The following is a 27886-nucleotide window of genomic DNA, read 5'->3' as shown; positions in this document are numbered from 1 at the left end:
ATTTGCTTGAATGAAGTATTGGAAGCTTCTCTGCTGTGTATGGTCCTTCTCTCTCTGGCCTGAGGCTTTTGGTATTGGAGTCTTTTAAAAGAAAAATGCTTGTGCACTGACAAAATAAGTGAGAAAAATATTGAATTGCAAGTTGAATGCTCTGCTGTATGATTAACTTCTTGAAATGCTACAAGTGTATTTTAATTATGTTGGTAGCTTTTAAAATGTGTTGCAGCTAAACTTACAGTCATTGTACATAGCTTTCAAAATAATTTGAGGTTATAGGATTAGCTCCTTTTGTCAGGTGGCGGATATTGCTCTAATCAAACCTCCTCTTAATGTTTGTTTAAGGTTATTGTTGTTTTGGGGTAAATATTGACTGGAAAATGCTGTGGACACATATATTCTAGGCTCTCACAAGGCTGCTGCAGCTCGTAAAAGAGACTATACAAAAATTCAATATGTGCATTGATCAGTGTTTCTAAATTAATGTTAGAAATTTCTATTTGAAATAGTTTTACTTATTTCTTCAGCATTGAATCACTGCTCTTAGTATTAAAAATATAAAGATACTGGTACAACTATGTAAGTACAAATTAGTATAATAAGCATAACAGGTGCCAGGTTAGAATTCAATAATTGGGACAAAGGATAGATAGACTCAGTCCCTGGAATTGGAAGGCTGGTATTTGAATTCCAGTTCTTCCCTCGCCTCTTGTGGACACATTAAGGCTTTTGTCAGGATCAAGCAAGGTAATGTATGTGAAAGCAGTGGATAAAATCTAAGATGAACTACAGGGGTAATTGTTGTCTACTTGTATTTTTAAGATCAGAATTTTGGGAAAAAGTATAAAAAGTGAGCAAAGTTTATTTTTTTTTTGCTGCTGCGTTTTTCAGTATGCATTGTTATTGTATAAAGAACAACAGCTTTTGGAATCCTATTTTTCTGGGATGTCTTCGTTCTCTAAGGTAGATAGAATCAAGAGTAGTTTTAAACTGGGTGTCATGGTGCACGTCTATAATCCCAGCTACTTGGGAGATGGATGCAGGCAGATCGTGGTTAAGTGCGAGGCCACTTGGGCATAGTTAGTAAGACCTTGTCTCAAAAACAAAACAAGAAACCAAAAGACTGGGAGCATAGTTTAAGTGGCAGAGTGCTTGCCCAGAAAGTACAAGGCCCTGGGTTTAGACCCCATATTTCAAAGCAACCAAAACAAAAAGCACCAAAAAACAAAAATGAATAAACAACCCAAAAACTTTCGTAAGTTTCTATTGCCTGCGTTCAGCTTTCTCTGCATTGTTGTGCTCCAACAAGGGCCATTTTCTATGGGCTCACCTTTGCTTTCATTAAATTGTAACAATTATTACTCCATTGTTTTGCTTGGTATGTGGAATTTAAAAGTCTGATATAATCAGATTGTACTATTTTACCTTCCCACCATCATTGTATAAGGGTGCAAATTCTCTACATCCTCATCAGCAGTTATGTTCCATTTAAAAAATTATAGTCATCTCTTTTTCTTGCTCTTGTAAATGCATTTCTTAAATCTTACATAAAATCGTCTTGTGTTACAGTAAGTTATTTTAAACATTGGTTTCTAAATGTTGCATTTTTCTAAGTATAGGATTGGTTTTTTGTTTTTGGTGGTACTGGAATTTGAACTCCACCACTTGAGCTACTCTGTCACCATTAACACTGTTTCTTAATGGATGAAAGTTCTGTTGGAAGTTTTGAACTTTGCCATAGTGATGCTGGGATACCATGGAGACCTGGCATAGCCTCATTTGAGAAGAGCTTCAGTTACATTCTAGGCTTATTATTTATATACATGAAAAAAAAATTGATCATGGATATATTTTAAAAGATTTTACAAGTTAGTGGATTTTTTTTCCCTTAAACAAAAGCAGAATCTCACCAAGATGCTTGATACCCATTGGTGATTTGTTTTCTTAAATGAGTTTGGGACTGGGCTAGTTAGACCTCACTAGCCACATTAAAAGCGTAGGCAACTTTATTTTATTTTATTTGTGGTGCAGAGGATTGAACTCAGGGCCTTGCAAATATTAGACAAATACTCTCCCACTAAGCTATTATAGCCTTTGCCCCATTGGTGATTCTCTTAAGTATTTAAAAAAATACATTATTTGTTACACTTGCATTTAATGATAAAAGGACTATAAATTATGAGAAGTCATTCTGTTAACATTTCTTCATGAGATGTGTATTCATTTTATAGGTACCAAAGACACTGGGATTACTAAGGATGTTAAATGTCAAATTTTACAGTCGCCAGGGACATGAACAGGTAATGCAAATTTGCTTAATCTGTGTTTCTCAAACATTTCACCAGAGTGCATTTAAGGTTTAAGTTGATGAGCTGTGGATGTTTTAGATAATCATCTGGGTGTATTTATAACTATATGCCATGTAGACAAATGCAACAATAAGAATTTGTAGGCTATTCACTCAAAATTTATGTATTAGTATGTACCAATATTAAGAAAAAAATTAAAGAAAAATACAGAGAATGGACCTAGCTCTCTTGGCATCTGAGGATATAGCTAAAGAATTCTCTTAGAAACATTAGTATCTATGAATTTATTATTCAGTCTTAAAAAACTTGTGAAGTTTTTATTCTCGGCTATAATAGAAGCATTCAACTTTGGAGATGACACTTTGAATCTTGAAGTGAGGAAAAGTTCCTCAGGCAGGAGGGGAAGGCTGGGCATTTCTGGTCTGGGGGTTTCAGGTGCTCAGTCAAGGAAACTGTTGTAGAGAACACCATTGGAACACACCAGTTTGCTGGGGTAGAGAATCCACAGATGCTTGGTCTTTGTTTTCCATGTTTATTTAACTTAGACCAATGTAGTTATAACAATTCTTAGAAAAAATTATTTGGGGAGTTGACTATCCTTAACTCTTCTCTCTTTTATACCTGGTGGTTAATAGAAATGATAGTTCATTTCATATATTAACAGTGCGGTGTAAATCTGTATGAGATGACTGTCATCCTTTTATTGTCTTGAAGTTCCCTTCTGGGAACTTCAAATTGTGTGTTGTCTTGACCCCTACTATTGGTTCTTCTCTTGTGGTGGAACGGGCTCTTTCTCATTCTAGCAGGATCCTCTGTGTTTGAGCAAATGAAGAAGAAGGCTATCAGTTTTCTTGTGTTTTGGTTTTTCTTTGTGAAACACTATATCAGAATCCTTAACTGTTAGGACTTTTCAGGAAACTGAACTTTATATTCTAAAACCAATGCTTTCCAGTAAATATCTGAAAATATTGCATGTGTGATCTTATTTGTACCTGGCGGTTCCTGGGCCAGAAGTAATTACGGTTCATAGTTTTAGAGCTGAAAGGGCATAGAATATTTAGGAATTTCTTATTACTGTGAATACTTTCCAGCTAGCACGAATTTTTACATGATCTCACAGAAGCTTCTGTTACTGTTACTATGTTACCTATTTTACTGCTGAAGAAGTTGAACCCTCAAGACAAATGGCTTACCCAATTCATTTACCTAAATAGATGGGCTTGGTATTAGGTTGGCTGCTTAGGTTGCTTTTTCTACTGCTTCTGTTTGACTCTTGTTTAAACTCTTCAGTGTGCAATTGAAGAAACAGAAGTCAAGGTGTGTTGTACTTAAAAATAGCCAAGATTACAAATTGTGTTTTATCTCAGAATGATCCATTTTACCACCCAAATTTGACTGCAGTTATCTTTCTCTTTTGAAATGTGGTTCTCTGAACTATTATTCTTTTTAAAAAGGACCTGTTTTCCTTTGTAGTAGCCATATTGTTAATATGTAGTTCATTTTTTTCTGCTTGATTTTCACATGAAAAAGTAGCAAAGTTGAGATTGGACAAGGTTAGAGGATACATATGTATATATATTTTGACAATATATTGTAATACATATATAAAAGAATATGTATAAGACAAATAAATATATATATATATATATATATATTTTTTTTTTTTTTCTTCTATAAGTTAAGGCAGTGGCTGTCATATTGCCAGAGCTTAATAAATGATAGTGACAACAGCTGTTATTGATCTATTAATTTCATTATGACCACAATAATAGGACTAATAATTAGTAGCCTACAGGTTCTAGTACACTTCAGACTTACATAGTATATTAGTAATTAGAATTATTGATATTATTTTATAAAGGATATTCATTTGGAAAAAATCTTTATCTAAATATTGTTTTCTTTATACTTTTACAGTGCTTTGTCTCATCCATTAAGCTTTTTTTTTCTTTTATTATGCATATGTGCGAACAAGGCTTGGGTCATTTCTCTCCCCTGCCCCCACCTCCTCCCTTACCACCCACTCCGCCCCCTCCCTCTCCCCCCCACCCCCTCAATACCCGGCAGAAACTATTTTTCCCTTATCTCTAATTTTGTTGAAGAGAGAGCATAAGCAATAATAGGAAGGAACAAGGGTTTTTGCTGGTTGAGATAAGGATAGCTATACAGGGAGTTGACTTACATTAACTTTCTGTGCGTGTGTGTTACCTTCTAGGTTAATTCTTCTTGATCTAACCGTTTCTCTAGTTCCTGGTCTCCCTTTTCCTATTGGCCTCAGTTGCTTTTAAGGTATCTGCTTTAGTTTCTCTGCATTAAGGGCAACAAATGCTAGCTAATTTTTTAGGTGTCTTACCTATCCTCACCTCTCCCTTGTGTGCTCTCGCTTTTATCATGTGCTCAGAGTCCAATCCCCTTGTTGTGTTTGCCCTTGATCTAATGTCCACATATGAGGGAGAACATATGATTTTTGGTCTTTTGGGCTAGGCTAACCTTACTCAAAATGATGTTCTCCAATTCCCTCCATTTACCAGGGAAAGACAACATTTCGTTCTTCTTCATGGCTGCATAAAATTCCATTGTGTATAGATACCACATTTTCTTGATCTATTCGTCAGTGGTGGGGCATCTTGGCTGTTTCCATAACTAGGCTATTGTGAATAGTGCCGCAGTAAACACGGGTGTGCAGGTGCCTCTGGAGTAACCTGTGTCCCAGTCTTTTGGGTATATCCCCAAGAGTGGTATTGCTGGATCAAATGGTAGATCAATGTCTAGCTTTTTAAGTAGCCTCCAAATTTTTTTCCAAAGTGGTTGTACTAGTTTACATTCCCACCAGCAGTGTAAGAGGGTTCCTTTTTCCCCGCATCCTCGCCAACACCTGTTGTTGGTGGTGTTGTTGATGATGGCTATTCTAACAGGAGTGAGGTGGAATCTTAGTGTGGTTTTAATTTGCATTTCCTTTATTGCTAGAGATGGTGAGCATTTTTTCATGTGTTTTTTGGCCATTTTAATTTCTTCTTTTGAGAAAGTTCTGTTTAGTTCACTTGCCCATTTCTTTATTAGTTCATTAGTTTTGGGAGAATTTAGTTTTTTAAGTTCCCTATATATTTTGGTTATCAGTCCTTTGTCTGATGTATAGCCGGCAAATATTTTCTCCCACTCTGTGGGTGTTCTCTTCAGTTTAGAGACCATTTCTTTTGATGAACAGAAGCTTTTTAGCTTTATGAGGTCCCATTTATCTATGCTATCTCTTAGTTGCTGTGCTGCTGGAGTTCCGTTGAGAAAGTTCTTACCTATACCTACTAACTCCAGAATATTTCCTACTCTTTCCTGTATCAACTTTAGAGTTTGAGGTCTGATATTAAGTTCCTTGATCCATTTTGAGTTAATATTGGTATAGGGTGATATACATGGATCTAGTTTCAGTTTTTTGCAGACTACTAACCAGTTTTCCCAGCAGTTTTTGATAAAGAGGCTGCTATTTCTCTATCGTATATTTTTAGCTCCTTTGTCAAAGACAAGTTGGTTATAGTTGTGTGGCTTCATATCTGGGTCCTCTATTCTGTTCCACTGGTCTTCATGTCTGTTTTTGTGCCAATACCATGCTGTTTTTATTGTTATTGCTTTGTAATATAGTTTCAAGTCAGGTATCGTGATACCTCCTGCATTGTTCTTTTGACTGAGTATTGCCTTGGCTATTCATGGCCTCTTGTGTTTCCATATAAATTTCACGGTAGATTTTTCAATCTCTTTAATGAATGTCACTAGAATTTTGATGGGAATTGCATTAAACATGTAGATTACTTTTGGTAGTGTAGACATTTTTACTATGTTGATTCTACCAATCCATTAGCATGGGAGATCTCTCCACTTTCTATAGTCTTCCTCGATCTCTTTCTTCAGAAGTGTATAGTTTTCCTTGTAGAGGTCATTCACATCTTTTGTTAGGTTTACACCTAGGTATTTGATTTTTTTTGAGGCTATTGTAAATGTAATTGTTTTCATACATTCTTTTTCAGTTTGCTCATTGTTAGTGTATAGAAATGCTAATGATTTTTCTATGTTTATTTTATATCCTGCTACCTTGCTATAGCTATTGATGATGTCTAGAAGCTTCTGAGTAGAGTTTTTTGGGTCTTTAAGGTATAGGATCATGTCATCTGCAAATAGGGATATTTTGACAGTTTCTTTACCTATTTGTATTCCTTTTATTCCTTCTTCTTGCCTAATTGCTCTGGCTAGGAATTCCAGTACTATGTTGAATAGGAGTGGAGATAGTGGGCATCCTTGTCTAGTTCCTGATTTTAGAGGGAATGGTTTCAGTTTTTCTCCATTAAGTATAATGCTGGCTGTAGGTTTGTCATATATAGCTTTTATAATGTTGAGGTACTTTCCTTCTATTCCTAGTTTTCTTAGAGCTTTTCTCATGAAATGGTGTTGGATCTTATCAAAGGCTTTTTCTGCATCTATTGAGATGATCAAGTGGTTTTTGTCTTTGCTTCTGTTAATGTGGTTTATTATATTTATTGATTTTCATATGTTGAACCACCCCTGCATCCCTGGGATGAAGCCTACTTGGTTGTGTTGAATAATCTTTTTGATGTGTTGTTGAATTCGGTTTGCCATTATTTTGTTGAGGATTTTTGCGTCAGTGTTCATTAAGGAGATTGGCCTATAGTTCTCCTTTTTGGAGGTGTCTTTGCCTGGTTTTGGGATAAGTGTAATACTGGCTTCATAAAATGTGTTTGGCAGTTTTCCTTCCCTTTCTATTTCGTGGAACAGTTTAAGGAGGGTTGGTATCAGTTCTTCTTTAAAGGTCTGATAGAATTCAGCAGAGAATCCATCAGGTCCTGGACTTTTCTTTTTTGGGAGACTCTTGATTGCTGCTTCAATTTCATTTTGTGTTAGATTTATTCAGGTGATTAATTTCCTCTTGGTTCAGTTTTGGATGATCATATGTATCTAGAAATCTGTCCATTTCTTTAAGATTTTCAAATTTATTTGAATATAGGTTCTCAAAGTAGTCTCTGATGATTTCTTGGACTTCCATGGTGTTTGTTGTTATCTCCCCTTTTGCATTGCTGATTCTACTAATTTGGGTTTTTTCTCTCCTCATTTTAGTCAGGTTTGCCAGGGGTCTATCGATCTTGTTTATTTTTTCAAAGAACCAACCTTTTGTTTCATTAATTCTTTGTATGGTTTTTTTGGTTTCTATTTCGTTGATTTCAGCTCTTATTTTTATTATTTCTCTCCTTCTATTTGTTTTGGGATTTCCTTGTTCTTGTTTTTCTAGGCATTTGAGATGTATCATTAGGTCATTGATTTGGGATCTTTCAATCTTTTTAATATATGCACTCATGGCTATAAACTTTCCTCTCAGGACTGCCTTAGCTGTGTCCCATAGGTTCTGGTAGGTTGTGTTTTCCTTTTCATTGACTTCCAGGACCTTTTTAATTTCCTCTTTTATTTCATGGATGATCCATTCTTCATTAAGTAATGAGTTATTTAGTTTCCAGCTGTTTGCATGTTTTTAGTCTTTACTTTTGTTGTTGAGTTCTACTTTTCCTGCATTGTGATCAGATAGTATGCACGGTACAATTTCTATTTTCTTTTATTTGCTGAGACTTGCTTTGTGCCCTAGGTTATGATCTATTTTGGAGAAGGTTCCATGGGCTGCTGAGAAGTATGTATATTGTGCAGAGGTTGGATGAAATGTTCTGTAGACATCAACTAGGTCCATTTGATCTATTGCATATTTTAGATCTTGGATTTCTTTATTGAGTTTTTGTTTGGATGACCTATCTATTGATGATGCTGGGGTGTTAAAGTCTCCCACAACCACTGTGTTGGTGTTTATATATGCTTTTAGGTCTTTCAGGGTATATTTGATGAAATTGGGTGCGTTGACATTGGGTGTCATACAGGTTGATAATTATTATTTCGTTTTGGTCTATTTCCCCTTTTATTAGTATGGAATGTCCTTTATCTCGCTTGATCAATGTAGGTTTGAAGTCTACGTTGTCAGAGATAAGTATTGCTACTCCTGCCTGTGTTCGGGGGCCATTGGCTTGATAAATCTTCTTCCAGCCTTTCATCCTAAGCCTATGCTTATTTCTGTCAGTGAGATGGGTCTCCTGTAAGCAACAAATTGTTGGATCTTCCTTTTTAATCCATTTCGTCAAGCGGTGCCTTTTGATGTGTGAATTAATTCCATTAACATTAAGTGTTAGTACTGATAGGTATGTGGTGATTCCTGCCATTTAGTTGTCTTAGTTGTTTGAAGGTTTGATTGTGTGTACCTAAGTTGAGGTTACTCTCTACTGTCTTGCTTTTTCTTTTCCTGTGGTTTGGTGCTGCCTGTCTTTTCATGGTTAAGTTGGGTTTCACTTTCTGTGTGCAGAATCCCTTGAAGAATCTTTTGTAGTGGTGGCTTTGTGGTCACATATTGTTTTAGTTTCTGCTTATCATGGAAGACTTTTATTGCTCCATCTATTTTGAATGATAGTTTTGCTGGGTAGAGTACCCTGGGATTGAAGTTATTTTGATTCAGTGCCCGGAAGATCTTACCCCATGCTCTTCTTGCTTTTAATGTTTCTGTTGAGAAGTCTGCTGTGATTTTGATGGGTTTACCTTTGTATGTTACTTGTTTTTTCTCTCTTACAGCCTTCAATATTCTTTCCTTAGTTTCTGAACTTGTTGTTTTAATGATGATATGTTGTGGGATAGTTCTATTTTGATCTGGTCTGTTTGGTGTCCTGGAGGCCTCTTGCATCTGTATGGGAATATCTTTCTCTAGATTTGGGAAATTTTCTGTTATTATTTTGTTGAATACATTACACATTCCCTTCGCTTGCACCTCTTTTCCTTCTTCGATGCCCATGATTCTCAGGTTTGGTGTTTTGATGGAGTCAGTGAGTTCTTGCATTTTCTTTTCACAGGTCTTGAGTTGTTTAATTAATAGTTCTTCGGTTTTTCCTTTAATTACCATTTCATCTTCAAGTTCTGAGATTCTGTCTTCTGTTTGTTCTATTCTGCTGGATTGGCCTTCCATTTTGTTTTGCAGTTCTGTTTCATTCTTTTTTCTGAGGTTTTCCATATCCTGGCAGTTTTCTTCTTTATTGTTGTGTATTTTTGTCCTGAGTTCATTTATCCATTTATTCATTGTGTTCTCTCTTTCACTTTGGTGTTTATACAGTGCTTCTATGGTTTCCTTTATTTATTCTTTTGCTTTTTCAAATTTTTTATTGTCTTGGAATTTCTTGAGTGTCTCCTGTACATTTTGGTTGACCCTATCCAGTATCATCTCTATAAAATTCTCATTGAGTACTTGTAGTATGTCTTCTTTTAAATTATTCTTGTGGGCTTCATTGGGTCCTTTAGCATAGTTTATCTTCATTTTGTTGGAGTCTGGATCTGAGTTTCTGTTCTCTTCATTCCCCTCTGGTTCCTGTACTAATTTTTTGCTCTGGGGAAACTGGTTTCCCTGTTTTTTCTGTCTTCCCGTCATTGTCTTTGGTGTTGTTACTGTCCCTATACTGTGTGCAATTAAGTATTTTCTAGCTTGTAATAATAACAATGGTAATATTTACAATGGAAGGGTGAGCTGAGATGGAAAGCAAGAAGTTAAAGAAAAGGGAAAAACAAATACACAGAGAAGAGGGAGAAAACAGAACAAGGAATCAGAGAAGAAAGTTTCAAAGGTATAAATAGGGAGCGTTAGTGTACTAATCGACAGTAAGCTGAACAGACATTAGAGAGACAGAGAGAGTATTGAAAATCAAAAATAAAAAAAGATAAGAATGAAAATAAAAAATAAGTAAATGAAAGAAATATCTATATATAAAAATGAATTAAAATAAATTGAGAAATAGAAAATTAAAAAAAAAAACCAAAAAACCACAAAACCTCCAAGTCAAATGCAATGAAGTTTCAGTCTTAATAATTTGGGTGTCCCTCTCAGTCTCCAGTCCTGGAGATGGTGCCTCAGATGTTGTTCTGTAGTTGTCTCATCAAAGGGGACGCATAAAGTAGAACAAAACTACACACACACACACAAAACAAACAAACAAACAAAAAAACCCCACCTAGTGTCCCCAGTTCAAATGCAATACAGTTTCAGTAAGTTTTTCAGCATGCAGGTGTAATTCGGTTTTCTCTCAACAAAGGTAGGGAGAAAAAGAAAAAAAAGAGTCTGGAGACAGTTCTGAGAATGGTATCTGCGGCTGTGGCTTGTGTGCCCACTGCAGTCAGCCTGCTGTTGCTGGCGGCGTTATTTATGCAGGTCTCTGGGGTGAGCTAGCACTCACCTGGTCCCACAGGTTTGTTTGCTCAGAGTTCTCCTGTGCGGGAGCCTCCGCTACAGGTTTTCCCCTTTCCAAGCACTGGGAAAGGTGACACTGCCCCGCGTTGTCAGGGCTGCGTGTTTATTTACAGTTCATGTGGGAGGTGGTTCTTCCCCCCCTCCTGTGAAGTTTTCCTCCCACTGCCACTTTCAGAAGCTTTCCTGCTCCTGCTTACTGGGCGGTGCTGCTGCTCCTGCCGGCCGCCATGTTTGTTTACAGTTCACGTGGGAAGTGGGTCTTCCCTCCTCTCACAAGCGTCCCCGCTCCTGGTTGCTGGGTGCGCCACCCCTGCTCCTGCCAGAGCCTCTCCAGCCACCCGGCTTGTTTATTTACAGTCCCGGGAAGGATTCCCTTCCACCACTCTTCAGCGCTCAGTGTGCCCCACCCTCTTTCCTGTGTGTCTTTATTGTTCTTATTGCTTATTAGTCAGTTTCTCTTTTTTCCCGGGTGGGGGTCAGTCTGTCCAGGGGGCTATGCTGCTCTGGCCCAGGCTTGTCTGTTGGGGTACCGCAGTACCGCAAAGCTCACCTGGTCCGTGTCTTCCCAAGCCGTATGGGCGCGGGCGACTGGCAGCCCGGGGGCCCTCCTAGTTTCTCAGTTTAACGTGAAGTGGAGATTCTCAGCGCCCCCTGGAGGTGTGGAGGGGTCAAACTTATGCCTCTTTTCAGTGATTATGCCTGCAAGGTGTGTCTCCAGTGTCTCTCCAAATTTCACTATAGGAGGCTTGCTTTCTGCTTCCTCCCTCTAGCTGCCATCCTGAAATCTCCCATTAAGCTATTAAGGATGACTTTCTCTTAATTCAAAGGATACTTTTGTTTGTTTTTTTGATTACACTTCTAAGTCACAGTGGGTTGAAGTATCTGTTAAACTCCTTTTTTTTTCCTTAAAAAAAAAAAATACTAGTGTGAACCCAGGGCCTCATGCTTGGCAAGTACTTTATCACTAAGCTACATCCCTAGGCATCTATCAAACTCCTTGAGGGCAGAGATTTGTATTTTCTGTGTTTACTGAGGACTTTCCCAAGGGTAAAGCCATGCCTGGCTTTACATTTATTACTGGATATATGATATTGAATAAGTATTTATGGAGTGTTGGGAGAGCTGCTCTTATAAAATGACCTTTTATTGATCTGAGATATCTTTCTTTAAGAATATATAATAATTCAGAATGTTTTAAATGCATGCATTAGAATTCAGTACTTTGATTTTAATGTAGCTTGATCTTAGGAAAGCTACTGGAAACAGAAAATCCCTCATTTTTAATTGTTTCATATAGAAAACAGGCAAGTAAAGAAAGTAAGACAATTTAAGCTAATATCAGTACAAAGATCTAATATTTCACTTTAAAAACCCCTCTCTCTTAGGAAGGATAGCTAGAAATTTTACAACAATATTTGAAAGTACAGTTTCTACTTTAAATATTTCTGCCAGTAGTAGAAGGCTTTAATTAGTGTTTTTAATTAAGAGAGATCAAGTGGACATTTGAGCTAGTGGTTTAATGTGAGTAGGAAGATAAGGGAAAACATATCCGCAAATGTGTGGCTTAATGACTTTTTTAATGACTTTTTTGGGGAACAGCTTTATAGAAATATCGTTCATATAAAGTACAATTTACCCATTTAAAGTGTATGATTCATTGGTTCTTAGAATATTCACAGAATTACACAACCATTTCTAAATTAATTTTAGTTAGAATTTTGTCATCTTGAAAAAGACCGTGTATCCCTGAACTATCACTCCAAAATGTGGGTCCAACTTTCAAGGAATTCATAGTCTAGTAAAGACTAACCCATAAAAGTTATTGAAAACTCGTGACAATTGTTGGTGTAAAGAAATATTTTATAATGCTCACATATTTGGGTTTGGAGTCTTATAACTCCAAATCCAAATTGGATAAACTGTAACGCTCTAAAGTAGATAGCAAACTCTTTAATGTCAGAAGTCTTGTTTCTACGTGGTGGAGCGCATGTATAGTTACAGGAAGTGGGTGGAGCCCTTAATCCTTCAATTAAGATTACTTAATTTAGTAATCTTTAATTACTAAAGATCATTTATAACATGACACCCCTAATGAGTACTGTTTAATTCTGAGAGTTGTTTGTACCCTATCCACAAGTCCTTTGCTCTGCTTACAATTCTTGCACAGGATGGAGTCTTCAAGATGAGCCTTTCTCCAGATGGGAGCCTCCTTGCAACCATTCACTTCTCAGGGAAGCTGAGCATCTGGGCGGTTCCATCTCTCAAGCAGCAAGGAAGCTGGGACCAAAATGAGCAGGTGCGTCTCTTAGGTATCATTACTCTCTCAAGTGTAAGTAGCTGCAGTACTCACTTCATTTGTTGATGTTTCTCTGTAGAACACAATTGTTATTTTTTCTCATAATTCCCAAACCATTCTGTTATATCAGTTGATTTCAGTACAGTAGGACAAATTAAGAATAGACTAAGTCTATGCATAGATTTTAGTTAGTGCTGTAAACTGTTTGTACCAAGTATAATCAGTGTGTTGAACGCTTCCTTTGTTTTTCTCTTTGATATTCAAGAAATACAGAATGGACACATTACAATTTCAGCAGAAGTTAATATGATCAAGTATTTGGAAGGTCATATCCGAATTGGGTTACAGATCTTCCCCAAATCTTTACAGCACTAGTATTATATTTACTTAAGACTTGAAGGGTATCTCATCTCTCACCTTCTCTTCACTAAAAGATGAGTAGAAAAAGATATAGAAAAAGATGGAACACTTTCAATTTTTAGTGTCTTGAAAGGACAGTTTTTAAGAATTAGATGATTATATGATTTTTTAGTTTTTGCTTTTTTGTAGTACAAGGCATACAAGCTAGGGACTTGCTCATGCTAGGCAAGCGCTACATTGTCAGTCCTTGACTTTTTGAGACAGTCTCACTGTATAGCTCAGGCTGGCCTTGAAGTCACTGTGCATTTCAGATTGTCCTCAAACTCTCAATCTTCCTGCTCTTTCTCCAGAGTACTGGGATTATAGGCTTGTACCTCCATGCCCTACTGAATTAGAAGATTTTATTCTTTAGTAACAAGTAGTGTTAGTGCCTTTTATAATTTAAATTCATTAGGGGAACATACAGTCTGCTCATTTAAAGCCATGTCTTGTTTTGAGTGAAAATTTAGAGAAAAGTCTTTCTTGAACTAAGTGCAGCTTGTTATCTAAATTTTTTACTCTCTGATGATTAGTTAGCATTTCAGCCCTACCCTATTTTCCTATAAAGCCTTGGTGGATAGTTCTGTGATTCTAAGATTGAGTTGAAGTCACAATTAAGAAAGAGAATTGTTGATATGTGGCTTTACATCATAGACTTAACATGTCTCTGACTCATTTATTGGGTCTGGATTTGTTCTACATGAAGAGGTGTTCCTCAGCCAAAGGTGTGGGTGGCCAAGTACAGGGTTCCTCTGCTCAGAAGTTAGAGCTCAGTTGACTTACCTCTTCTCTCTAGAAGTGGAGTGATCATCTCTCACAACTGCTGAGGGTCTTTAGCTGAGTGTGTCAGACCATAGAACTGATGAAGAATTGATTAGGAATGGGAGGATAGTTTGATTTTGAGGATATATATCATATTATTTGTGTTTCCAAGAACGATACATAAAGTCTATGTTTTGCATTTATATTAAAAAAGGACATTATTCACATAGTTGATAAAAAATACTGTGTATTTTTCCTGGGTATCAATCAGCTCCTTTCATTGGGAGGATTCTGATGCTCTTTATATTTGGGACAGTTTACATTTGGGCAACAATTTTTAAATGATGAAAACTGAATAACAAAGGCATTTCCCCTCAACTTTTTGTTTCCTTAAATTATTTTCATTCACCTAATAGAAATATTGATCAGCTTCTGAATGTCATCCTACAGTGTCATACATACAATGTGAGAACTATTACTGACAAAATTGATTAGTGTGCTCTTGGTTTACTGAGGCATTTTTACTGATAGAGATAAATTGTTTTGTTTGGGCCTTTTTGGCATGTCATCAACTTTTAAAAAATTTTTATTTATTTATTTATTTATTTATTTATTTATTATTCATACGTGCATACAATGTTTGGGTCATTTCTCCCCCCTCCCCCCACCCCCTCCCTTACCCCATCCCTCCCACCCCCACCCTCTCTCCCCCACCCCCTCGCTACCAGGCAGAAACTATTTTACCCTTATCTCTAATTTTGTTGAAGAGAGAGTATAAGCAATAATAGGGAGGAACAAGGGTTTTTGCTAGTTGAGACAAGGACAGCTATACAGGGAGTTGACTCATATTAATTTCCTATGCACGTGTGTTACCTTCTAGGTTAATTCCTTTTTATCTAACCTTTTCTCTAGTTCCTGGTCCCCTTCTCCTATTGGCCTCAGTTACTTTTAAGGTATCTGCTTTAGTTTCTGCATTAAGGGCAACAAATGCTAGCTAATTTTTTAGGTGTCTTACCTATCCTCACCCCTCCTTGTGTGCTCTCGCTTTTATCATGTGCTCAAAGTCCAGTCCCCTTGTTGTGTTTGCCCTTGATCTAATGTCCACATATGAGGGAGAACATACGATTTTTGGTCTTTTGGGCCAGGCTAACCTCACTCATAATGATGTTCTCTAATTCCATCCATTTACCAGTGAATGATAACATTTCATTCTTCTTCATGGCTGCATAAAATTCCATTGTGTATAGATACCACATTTTCTTGATCCATTCCTCAGTGGTGGGGCATCTTGGCTGTTTCCATAACTTGGCTATTGTGAATAGTGCCGCAATAAACATGGGTGTGCAGGTGCCTCTGGAGTAACCTGTGTCCCAGTCTTTTGGGTATATTTCCAAGAGTGGTATTGCTGGATCATATGGTAGATCAATGTTTAGCTTTTTAAGTAGCCTCCAAATTTTTTTCCAGAGTGATTGTACTAGTTTACATTCCCACCAAAAGTGTAATAGGGTTCCTTTTTCCCGCATCCCTCACCAACACCTGTTGTTGGTGGTGTTTTTGATGATGGCTATTCTAACAGGGGTGAGGTGGAATCTTAGTGTGGTTTTAATTTGCATTTCTTTATTGCTAGACATGGTGAGCAGTTTTCCTTGTGTTTTTTGGCCATTTGGATTTCTTCTTTTGAGAAAGTTCTGTTTAGTTCACTTGCCCATTTCTTTATTGGTTCACTAATTTTGGGAGAATTTAGTTTTTTAAGTTCCCTATATATTCTGGTTATCAGTCCTCCGTAGCTGCCTCTCTTTTATCCATACCTGCATTCTCGTCTCACCTGGCACCCTCCATGCCTTCCTGAACCCTCTCACCTGTGAATTCTCAGGCAGAGCAGAGCTTACCAACAGGCCTAGCTTGTTAGCCTCCTGGGCATGCCCCCTTAGTGTTGGGCAAATTGATGCTTTCAGATCTAACAAGAGGGCCTGGCCAATTCCTCTAAAATCAGGAACTAGATAAGGATGCCCTCTATCTCCACTCCTATTCAACATAGTACTGGAATTCCTAGCCAGAGCAATTAGGCAGGAAGAAGGAATAAAAGGAATACAAATAGGTAAAGAAACTGTCAAAAATCCCTATTTGCAGATGACATGATCCTATACCTTAAAGACCCAAAAAACTCTACTCAAAAGCTCCTAGACACCATCAATAGCTATAGCAAGGTAGCAGGATATAAAATAAACATAGAAAAATCATCAGCATTTTTATACACTAACAATGAGCAAACTGAAAAAGAATATATGAAAACAATTACATTTACAATAGCCTCAAAAAAATCAAATACCTAGGTATAAACTTAACAAAGGATGTGAATGACCTCTACAAGGAAAACTATAAACTTCTGAAGAAAGAGATTGAGGAAGACTATAGAAAGTGGAGAGATCTCCCATGCTCATGGATTGGCAAAATCAACATAGTAAAAATGTCTATACTCCCAAAAGTAATCTACATGTTTAATGCAATTCCCATCAAAATTCTAGTGACATTCATTAAAGAGATTGAAAAATCTACCATGAAATTTATATGGAAACACAGAGGCCACAAATAGCCAAGGCAATACTCAGTCAAAAGAACAATGCAGGAGGTATCACAATACCTGACTTCAAACTATATTACAAAGCAGTAACGATAAAAACAACATGGTACTGGCACTAAAACAAACATGAAGACCAGTGGAACAGAATAGAGGACCCAGATATGAAGCCACACAACTATAACCAACTTGTCTTTGACAAAGGAGCTAAAAATATATGATGGAGAAATAGCAGCCTCTTTATCAAACACTGCTGGGACAACTGGGTAGAAGTCTCCAAAAAACTGAAACTGCATCCATGTATATCACCCTATACCAGTATTAACTCAAAATGGATCAAAGATCTTAATATCAGACCCCAAACTCTAAAGCTGATACGGGAAAGAGTAGGAAATACTCTGGAATTAGTAGGTATAGGTAAGAACTTTCTCAACGAAACCCCAGCAGCACAGCAACTAAGAGATAGCATAGATAAATGGGACCTCATAAAACTAAAAAGCTTCTGCGCAACAAAAGAAATGGTCTCTAAACTGAAGAGAACACCCACAGAGTTGGAGAAAGTATTTGCCAGCTACACATCAGACAGAGGACTGATAACCAGAATATATAGGGAACTTAAAAAACTAAATTCTCCCAAAACTAATGAACCAATAAAGAAATGGGCAAGTGAACTAAACAGAACTTTCTCGAAAGAAGAAATTCAAATGGCCAAAAAACACCTGAAAAAATGCTCATCATCTCTGGCCATAAACGAAATGCAAAACAAAACCACACTAAGATTCCACTTCACCCCTGTTAGAACAGCCATCATTAGCAACAGCACCAACAACAGGTGTTGGTGAGGATGTGGGGAAAAAGGAACCCTAATCCACTGCTGGTGGGAATGCAAGCTAGTGCAATCACTCTGGAAAAAATTTGGAGACTTCTTAAAAATCTAAACGTAGACCTGCCATATGATCCAGCAGTCCCACTCCTCGGGATATACCTAAAGGAATTCAACACAGGTTACTCCAGAGGCACCTGTATACCCGTGTTTATTGCAGCGCTATTCACAATAGCCAAGTTATGGAAACAACCAAGATGCCCCACTACTGACGAATGGATCAAGAAAATGTGGTACTTGTACATAATGGGAATTTTACTTAGCCATGAAGAAGAATGAAATCTTATCATTTGCAGGTAAATGGATGGAACTGGATAACATTATTCTGAGCGAGGTTAGGCATGCTCAGAAGACCAAAAATCATATGTTCTCCCTTATATGCGGACTTTAGATCTAGGGCAAATGCAGCAATGTGGTTGGACTTGGATCACATGATAAGGGGAGAGCACATACAGGAGATATAGGAATAGGTAGAAAACCCAAAACATGAAAGCGTTTGATGTCTCCACTTCAGAGGACCTAATACAGAAGCCTTAAAACGACAGAGGTTATCATGAGAAGGGAATTCAAGAACCAATGTAAAGATCAGTTAGAGATGAATCAACATGGGTCATAACACATGTGTACAAGAAAGCAATGCTAGGAATCTCTCTGTATAGCCATCCTTAACTCAACTAGCAAAAATGCTTTGTCTTTCTTATTATGCTTGTGTCTTTTCTTCAACAAAATTAGTGATAAGGGCAGAACAGGACCTGCCTGGAACTGAGTGGGGGAGGGGAGGAAAAGTGGGGGAGGGGACAGGGTGGAGAAGTGACCCAAACTATCTATGCACATGTGAATAAATGACCAAAAAAAAAAAAAAAGAAGAATTTGAACAACTATACTTGGTTTGAATCTGATGACCTATATTTTAGGAATGAAATACATTAAATTGAGTGTTTTAGGTTGGGTCTCTAGTATATGTATTACTAAAATCTAGTCTTTATAGGTTCTACAAAATAGAATAGGTTGTTTCTATATTTGTAATAATAAAGCTTAAGTATTTGTTATATCTCTACTGAGTTCTAGAATAGGAAATATGGTAAGCCTCAGTCTCTTTCCTTAAGATATTCATAGCCCTGTAACGAAAATTAGAAACCGAAGATTAAGATAACATGTTAATATTCTGAAAATACAAGTTCAGTAAAGGCATGTGATTTACTGTACTGTTGGGAGAACGATTCTTGGAAACAAATTTACATAGTAAGGCTTAGCTATTTACAGAGAAATTTTCACATTTTTATTTGTCTCACACCTATTTTGTTAAGCAAAAAATGTTTTTATGCCTACTCTAATAGATGAAGCATAGCAAAAAGAAGTTAACTTGAGACCACTGAGTGTTAGAGTCAAGATTCCGTTTGATTCAGATTTTCTTGACTTCATAAGTTAAACCTTGGACTATCTACTTAAAGTTTTTTACATGTGGAAATCCTGACTTTTTCTGGACAAAGTAGGTGGTAACATATGAGATTAATGGAATAGAAGGAGGGTCATCATCTTACAGTTTACATCAGTGATATCCCCTAGTCATGCAGCTCATTACGCAGAAGCCCCACAAATGTCGAAATGTGGTAGGAATCAGTGAGAGGTATAGTAGTGTTGTTTACCAAATGTGTACGTGTCTGTGTGTTTTCATCCCCACGTTACTTTAAAGAGAAAACCCAGGCCTAAAAATGTACTGAGAATGGTGTGCTTTTCTCATTTCTCATGCAGTAATCGCGTGAGCCTGGCTAGCCAGGCAGGGCAGAGCTTTTCTTTGCCTTCCTTTCTGGCTGCTCTAGGAGACAAGTAGACAGACCATGAGTTTACAGTATGTTATGTGGTAATATGTAATGTAGAGAGCTTATAATTTTAGTTCAAACACTGCCCGAGAAGAAACTCATGCTACTGCTGTGCTATGCCACCTTACGCTTCTTTACCAAAATTGTGAGCTATTGGAATTTGCTGCTTTATTAGTTTTTATAATATGCTTTGTGTGATTGAGTATTTTCTCTATGAAACCTAATGATTAGAGGTAATTTGGAGATGCCTGTCCTGATTTACTTCCATCCAGTTTTAAGTTGACTAAATACTCTAGCTTTTGTTGTCAATATGAAAATCCATCTGGATAGAAATCTCTGCATGTTAAGTTCTGTTCGTGTCTGGAATAGAGTAAAATTTCTTAAATGATTTTCATTTCAAACATTTCCCATATGTTATATTTGTATCTTTACATATCTTTTTTTGGCCCTGATTTTTCTCTGAAGAAGTTTTACTACTTTCTCTAAAGAAGTATTTGTTCTTTTCTAGATCTACGAAATCAAATGGAAACTTATCTTTTCCACCTTAATTTTATTTTCTTGTTGACATATAGTAGATGTTAGACTATTCTGTTAAATGGATGAATCAATGAAGGATAAGTGGGAAGAGAGCAGTTTATGTGATTAATCTTGATAAAATCCACAGCTGTTTTCACAACTTTGCTAAACTGTTGAGTTCTTTGAGAATTGGCACTAAATATGTATTTCATGTGTAGACTCTCACATAGGCTCAGCCTTTTAAATACTAACAGATATGTGTGGAAGGAATAAACACTTGAAATGCTTCTTGTGTACTGTTGGAGGCAGGGACTTAGTTATGTTTAGATTGGTCGTTTAAAAAAGCCTGCAAAAAACCTAACAAAAGATGTGAATGACCTCTACAAGGAAAACTATAAACTTCTGAAGAAAGAGATTGAGGAAGACTATAGAAAGTGGAGAGATCTCCCATGCTCATGGATTGGTAGAATCAACATAGTAAAAATGTCTATACTCCCAAAAGTAATCTACATGTTTAATGCAATTCCCATCAAAATTCTAGTGACATTCATTAAAGAGATTGAAAAATCTACCGTGAAATTTATATGGAAACACAGAGGCCACGAATAGCCAAGGCAATACTCAGTCAAAAGAATAATGCTGGAGGTATCACAATACCTGACTTCAAACTATATTACAAAGCAATAATGATAAAAACAGCATGGTACTGGCACAAAAACAGACATGAAGACCAGTGGAACAGAATAGAGGACCCAGATATGAAGCCACACAACTACAACCAACTTGTCTTTGACAAAGGTGCTAAAAATATACGATGGAGAAAAGACAGCCTCTTCAACAAAAACTGCTGGGAAAACTGGTTAGCAGTCTGCAAAAAACTGAAACTAGATCCATGTATATCACCTTATACCAATATTAACTCAAAATGGATCAAAGATCTTAATATCAGACCTCAAACTCTAAAGTTGATACAGGAAAGAGTAGGAAATACTCTGGAGTTAGTAGGTATAGGTAAGAACTTTCTCAACGGAACTCCAGCAGCACAGCAACTAAGAGATAGCATAGATAAATGGGACCTCATAAAACTAAAAAGCTTCTGTTCATCAAAAGAAATGGTCTCCAAACTGAAGAGAACACCCACAGAGTGGGAGAAAATATTTGCTAGCTACACATCAGACAAAGGACTGATAACCAGAATATATAGGGAACTTAAAAAACTAAATTCTCCCAAAACTAATGAACCAATAAAGAAATGGGCATGTGAACTAAACAGAACTTCCTCAAAAGAAGAAATTCACATGGCCAAAAAACACATGGAAAAATGCTCACCATGTTTAGCAATAAAGGAAATGCAAATTAAAACCACGCTAAGATTCTACCTCACCCGTTAGAACAGCCATCATTAGCAACACCACCAACAACAGGTGTTGGTGAGGATGCAGGGGAAAAAGGAGCCATCTTACACTGTTGGTGGGAATGTAAACTAGTACAACCACTCTGGAAAAAAATTTGGAGGCTACTTAAAAAGCTAAACATTGATCTACCATTTGATCCAGCAATACCACTCTTGGGGATATACCCAAAAGACTGGGACACAGGTTACTCCAGAGGCACCTGCACACCCATGTTTATTGTGGCACTATTCACAATAGCCAAGTTATGGAAACAGCCAAGATGTCCCGCCACTGACGAATGGATCAAGAAAATGTGGTATCTGTACACAATGGAATTTTATGCAACCATGAAGAAGAATGAAATGTTATCATTCGCTAGTAAATGGATGGAATTGGAGAACATCATTATGAGTGAGGTTAGCCTGGCCCAAAAGACCAAAAATCGTATGTTCTCCCTCATATGTGGACATTAGATCAAGGGCAAACACAACAAGGGGATTGGACTTTGAGCACATGATAAAAGCGAGAGCACACAAGGGAGGGGTGAGGATAGGTAAGACACCTAAAAAATTAGCTAGCATTTGTTGCCCTTAATGCAGAGAAACTAAAGCAGATACCTTAAAAGTAACTGAGGCCCATAGGAGAAGGGGACCAGGAACTAGAGAAAAGGTTAGATAAAAGAGAATTAACCTAGAAAGTAACACACACACACAGGAAATTAATGTGAGTCAATGCCCTGTATAGCTATCCTTATTTCAACCAGCAAAAACCCTTGTTCCTTCCTATTATTGCTTATACTCTCTCTTCAACAAAATTAGAGATAAGGGCAAAATAGTTTCTGCCGGGTATTGAGGGGGTGGGGGGGAGAGGGAGGGGGCGGAGTGGGTGGTAAGGGAGGGGGTGGGGGCAGGGGGGAGAAATGACCTAAGCTTTGTATGCACATATGAATAATAAAACAAACAAACAAACAAAAAGCCTGCTAATAAGATCCAGTTGCTTAAGCCAGTTATGTCTACTAAGCCTGTCTATAGAAAAATGCAGAAGTGTGTTCTTAGCATGTCCTTGGCTGCTGCTACATTATACATTGATAGCAAATTTGGCTGTTTGCAGACATATAGTAGCAAGAATATGTTCGGGCCGAAAGGTGTGATTCCTTTCATCACTTCATGACAGTCATTCCTATAACAAAAGACAGGTTAATAAGAGAAAAGCATAACACATTTATTTAATAACAAATGGTTTTTTCCTGTTAACTCAGATTTGGAGAGAATCGTTTACTTTCCATTCTTGACGCGGCACTATAGGCACAGTTCCAGAAGAGCTGACATTGGTTTAAAAAAAAAAACAACCTTTTTTTTTACTGGCTTTTTCGTTGATAGTCATTCTAGACTCTCATCTGCATGCTTCAGAGCAAGTCAGTGTCTCAGCTGCTCCACATTGGTGTCAAAAACTGTATAGTGGGTGGATTAAGGGTCACTGCTGATACTCCTATAACAAAAGACTGGTTAGGATGGGAAAACCATAATACATTTTGTCAAAACTTTATGTGATACAGGAGACCTCAGAAATGAAGACACAAAGACTCATGGAAAGCTGTTTTCATGTTTAGTTTTGATGAAAAATGGACAGCCCTGTAGAAATGTGATTGGATAAAATGGATGTGATCTAATGGTCATAGTCTAGGAGGCACCCAGCAAGGCCTGTCCAGAGTTTTCTTGGCCTCTCTATGTAGCACTGCTCCTCTCCTCAGAGACCCTTATGGAAAGAACATCTTGAAAGGAGCAGGGAGAGATAACCTTTCAAGTTTTATGACTTGCTTTGGAGGAGAAGAGTTCTGGTTTCTATGACTTAGTTTCTGTGACTCACTTTGGGGGAGAATGAGGGACTTGAGGCAGAAGGGCAGGAGAAGGTTGAGACCTTGCTTCTGAGGCTCATCCTAAGTCATTCAATTCAAAGTGTTCAGCAGGCAAAGGTGCTGTTCTTCGGGGTGTCATGTTCTGAGCCCCAGCAAAGACAAAGAGAAGTGATGTGAAGCTGCTGTTTGGCCTATATCCACACAGCGTGGAGCAGGTGCCCCTGGGTGTGCTTTCCTGTGGGTTGTGGGACGTTGGTGCTGGAGTCCCTCTGCAGGGTGCATGTCAGCATGTAAGGCGTAGCCAGGCCTCACGTGGATCTCCTGGCAGATGGAGTCCTGAGGGCTGCGGAGGGGGTGGTGGTGTTTGAGCTTTATTATATGAGGGAAGCTGCCACAAAAATGAAGTGCTGACACATGCTACACCATGCTGGAACCTTGCAAATACTACTGAGTGAAGGAAGCTAGACAAAGTTATATATTGTGGTTACCTTTATATGAAATATCCAGAATAAGTAAATCATATGGATAGAAAGCAGATTGGTGGTTGATGGGGCTAAGGGGAGGAAGAATGGGGAGTAACTGCTTAAGGGTAAGTGGTTTTACTTTGGAACAATAGAAATATTTTTGAACTTAGATAGAGTGACAATTGCACAACATGCCAAAATGTGCTAAATGCCATGGATCTGCTCATTAAAAAATTGTTCACTTTCTGTTATGTGAGGTCACCTCAGTAAAAATGATTAATGGCCCCCCCTAAATCCCAAACAAACAAAAATCAAGGTAATTAAAGTATTCTCGGGCTGGGGGTGTGGCTTAAGTAGTAGAATGCCTGTCTAGCGAGTGCAAGGCTCTGAATTCAATCCTCAGTGCTGCCAAATGAATGAATAAATGAATGAATAAATGAACAAATCTGTCTTGTAGTCTAATTGAACTAATCTGTTTTCCTTCCCTGGCACTTTCGTTCATGTCTTGCTTTCTGACTGGAATGTGTTCTTTATCCAACTTGTATTCAGCTTTAGTAGAACAGCAGCAAAACACTTTTTTTGGTACCTCTTGAATTCTATGCATCTTTCTCATGCCCATGGCCCAAATTCTCTCTATATTCTTTGAAGACGCCTGACACTAACATCTATACCTCTTGGGTAGTTAAAAAATTTATCTTCATTTCTTAGCTCTCTGCAGCTTGAGTATATGGCTTGTAATGTCAGGTTTTTTTCCCTTCAGTCTCTCACAATGTAAGTGTACAGTCTTTTTTTTTTTTTTTGGATTTTGGATTTTTTTTTTCATTTTTCTTTTATTATTCATATGTGCATACAAGGCTTGGTTCATTTCGTGTACAGTCTTCATTGACTAGATGAAACCACACTTTTGAGAGGTATAGAAAGACTAGTACTATGTCAGTTAATTTTCTTAAAGTTTAGATATTATTCTATCTAAATAGTTAGGATTCAGTAACTTAAAGATTGATTAGTTTATTTATACATTCAACATTTAGCTTCTATGACAAGTGAGTACTTTGACAGATCTGGGAATACAGGATGAGTAGGACAGGGCTCTGGATGAAGAACAAGCTCCCACCTTGTGTTGAGAATTGAGTTTGTAGGAGAGCCCACTGTCTGAGCAGTATGCAAGGAGCAGCTTGTTCTCAAAGTTCTGCAGGCTGGCTGTAGTAGATGAGTACTTGTTCACGGTGCTCCTTCTCCTCATTAGCTGTGCTTGTTGTTGAAGTTGTGATGCCAGGGATTGAACCCAGGTCTTTGGAAGTGCTAGGCAGGTGCTTCTAGCATGGATCCACATCCCCACTCCTCGTCATTAGCTTTGAATGCAAGTGTACTCTGCATTCGTAAAGTACTATGCTAGTGAGGTGAATTTTCTTTAATTTTTTCCTCAATTTGTCTTGTCAGATTTCATTGTGATCTATACGTCCTTAAATTTACCCAAGGCTCCATCATAATTATTGTTTGAAAGGATTCAGATTTTAGAGTTTTAATCCATTCTGCCCTTGTATATTCCAGAATGTAAGTAGAAAGATATAAGTAAGTGGTGGGGACCCTGTGTTTGGTGTTGTGCACACTTACAATCCCAGCATGTATGACTTCATATTTGAGGTCAGCTTGAGCTACATAAAGAGACCCCAAACAAGCAAATGAATGAATGAATGGTTCGATGTACATGTCCAGTCAAGGTGCTTCAGAGGCATGAGACTGTCAAGTACCCTGTAACTGATTAAATAAGATCCAATATAGTTGGTTATTTTCATCTTTGAAACTTTATCACTTTTTCGTGATTAAGTAAACTAGAGTATTTCATTTCTTTTTTGGCATATAAATAGTTTTTTATGGTACCTTTTTTTTTCTCATACAGTTTAATGTTTATGTCTTCCATTCTCAGGGATTGCTGTAAGTGATTTATTATAATAACAGGGAGCAAGAAATTCTGTCAGGCTATGCAAAGAAATACTATTTTAATATTCTCAAGTGTAGTTCACTGATAAATTATTATATACAAGCTTATTTTGTTGCATTAAATGAAAAGTTCATTTAGTTTGACTCAAGTATAGCAGTACTTTAAAAATTTGTTTTTATAACATTTGCAATATTTTAACTTTGACACATAATTGTACTTATTTAATGGGTACAGTGTAATATTTCTATACATTTATGTAGTGTATCAAATCAGGATGATTAAAGCTTCTATTTCCTTAAACCTTCAAATTCCTGTCTTCTAGTTCTTTATAAAACACATAGTTAATTGTTGTAAACTATAGTCACTCTATTGGCAACATTTGTTTCTTTTTTGGTTTGAACTCAGGGCTTCGCATTTGCAAAGCAGGTGCTCTACTGCTTGAACCACGTGACAGTCCATTTTGCTCTGGTTACTTTTTGGAGATGGGATTTCACAAACTGTTTCCCTGGCTGATCTTGAATCTTGATCCTCCTAATCTCAGCTTCCCAACCTGCTAGGAACAGGTGTGAACCCCTGGTACCTGGCAACTTTTTTTTTTTTTAAGATTAAGGATTTCAATTAAACATGCAAGTGGTTTCTTACTGGCTTTCCCCATACTGTTGTAATTCTGAAGATTAAGGAACATTAGTTAAACCAAGAAGGTATCTGTCAGTGACTTCATCTCAAGGGCTTTGTAATTGAGAGATACCGATAATTGAGAGATACCAATATGCTGCTGTGTTTTCAAAGGAGAGCATGATACAGCGTTGCCTTAAGATCAGAGTAGGAGTAGATCCAATTTGAAGAGTGCATGGTTATGGTGTTTTGTTTTTTTTTTTTAACTTAATATATGTTTAGCAAAAAAAAAAAAATTAGAACTAGTAGGTTTCATGAAGTTTGACTAGTAATGCTCTGAAAACCAAAGCCTACAGGGGTCTTGCTACCTTTTTTTTTTAAATGGAGACTTTTTTTTTTTAAGCTCAGTTTAAAAGGGGAAGGATTTGGACTTATACGAAGGTCAGTGTTTGATCCCAACAGAATAGCCTCAGCCTCAGAATGTAGATGTGTACAGTGAATTCTTAGTGTGTCTGGTGTTCATTTGTGTTAATCATATATGTGCTGTTTCATCTTGCTATTTCTTGCATAAAGTGGAGTCACAATTCTTGCCTGTGAACATTTTAAGTGTAACAACAATTGCTTTCTCAGGTTATGGGTTACAACTTCACTTAGTTGTAATGGGAAGATCATTTACTTAAATTGTTATTTTGAAAATTCCACAATTTTCTCACAATTTTCTTCCGTGGTTGACTTGTGCATATTTCATATTTAGCCAGGTTATGATGAGCTTAATCCTGAGTGGAGATTTTCTACTGAGAAAAGAAAGAAAATAAAAGGTGAGTTGAAAGAAAGTATGGTCATTACAACCTTAAGAGACCCCTCTTACCATACAGATGTTCTTTAGAAGATATTAAAAGTTGCTAGTTACCTTTTCTCCACCTTGGAAGAAACTCCAGAATTTCACAGAAGTGGAACTAGGCAGTAAGCCCAGTTTTCTTTCTTTCTTTTTTTTTTTTTTGTTGTTGTTTTGTTTGAGACAGGATCTTGCTATGTAGCTCAGGCTGACTGAACTCCCGATCTTCCTGCCTCAGCCTCCCCAGTGCTAGGATCACAGGTGTATGCCACCATGCCCAGCCAGACCCAGTTTTCTGCGCTAGGTTTTCCCAAAGGCCAAACAGATCCCCAAGTGCACAACAGTCCTGCCACAGGCCAGCACTGAAACGCACACTGAACTCTAAGTTCACTAGCACACTGCTTCTCATGTGCTGCAGACACAGACAGCACCAGAGACTCAGTAGGGACAAACCCTGAGCACTTGACTCTGGGACTGAGCTAATTAGGATTAAGCTACAGGGCCTTTTTTTTTTTTTTCCATGTTTAAAATTAGTTTTAAAATGAGCACATACTGTATTTATAAATAGGAAAAAATTAAGATTTACTTTTAAATGAAAGTAAAAATTATTACTTAGTTTGGTAGACTAAATAAATCTTCCTTGAAGTAAGGTCTACTTTGAGATGTTTGCTTTTAGGTTTTGATTAAGGATCATGTTTTAGTGCTCAGGACTTTAGTCAGGGTTTTTTGTGTGGTTGGTAGCAGTGTTTTACCACTGAACTGCACCCCCCAACCCAGCTACAGGATCATTTTTCTTTAGGCCAAACTCCGAAGTTAAATGTCCTTGAGTTTTTCAGTGTTTCCTACAAAGTCAGTGATGGTCACGAGGTTCAAGATCTCTCTCATAATACGCTTTTAATTCGTA

At 37.4% G+C, this 27886-nt stretch overlaps 1 protein-coding gene across 2 annotated transcripts in view; it reads left to right on the top strand.

Moving 5' to 3' along the window:
- Nucleotides 1-27886, top strand: part of Nbas (NBAS subunit of NRZ tethering complex) — a 361792-nt gene that overhangs the window by 60347 nt on the left and 273559 nt on the right. For both annotated transcript variants that reach the window (XM_020168280.2, XM_074049201.1), the window contains exons 11-13: nucleotides 2229-2297; nucleotides 12791-12919; nucleotides 26902-26965. In XM_020168280.2, coding sequence (XP_020023869.2) covers nucleotides 2229-2297; nucleotides 12791-12919; nucleotides 26902-26965 — 262 coding nt within the window. The remainder of the gene's footprint in view (nucleotides 1-2228; nucleotides 2298-12790; nucleotides 12920-26901; nucleotides 26966-27886) is intronic.

The sequence above is a fragment of the Castor canadensis genome, chromosome 12, assembly GCF_047511655.1.
Source record: "Castor canadensis chromosome 12, mCasCan1.hap1v2, whole genome shotgun sequence".
NCBI classification, from domain to species: domain Eukaryota; kingdom Metazoa; phylum Chordata; class Mammalia; order Rodentia; family Castoridae; genus Castor; species Castor canadensis.
Note: the sequence above shows the minus strand (reverse complement) of the source record. Positions and strands in the feature narration are given on the sequence as shown.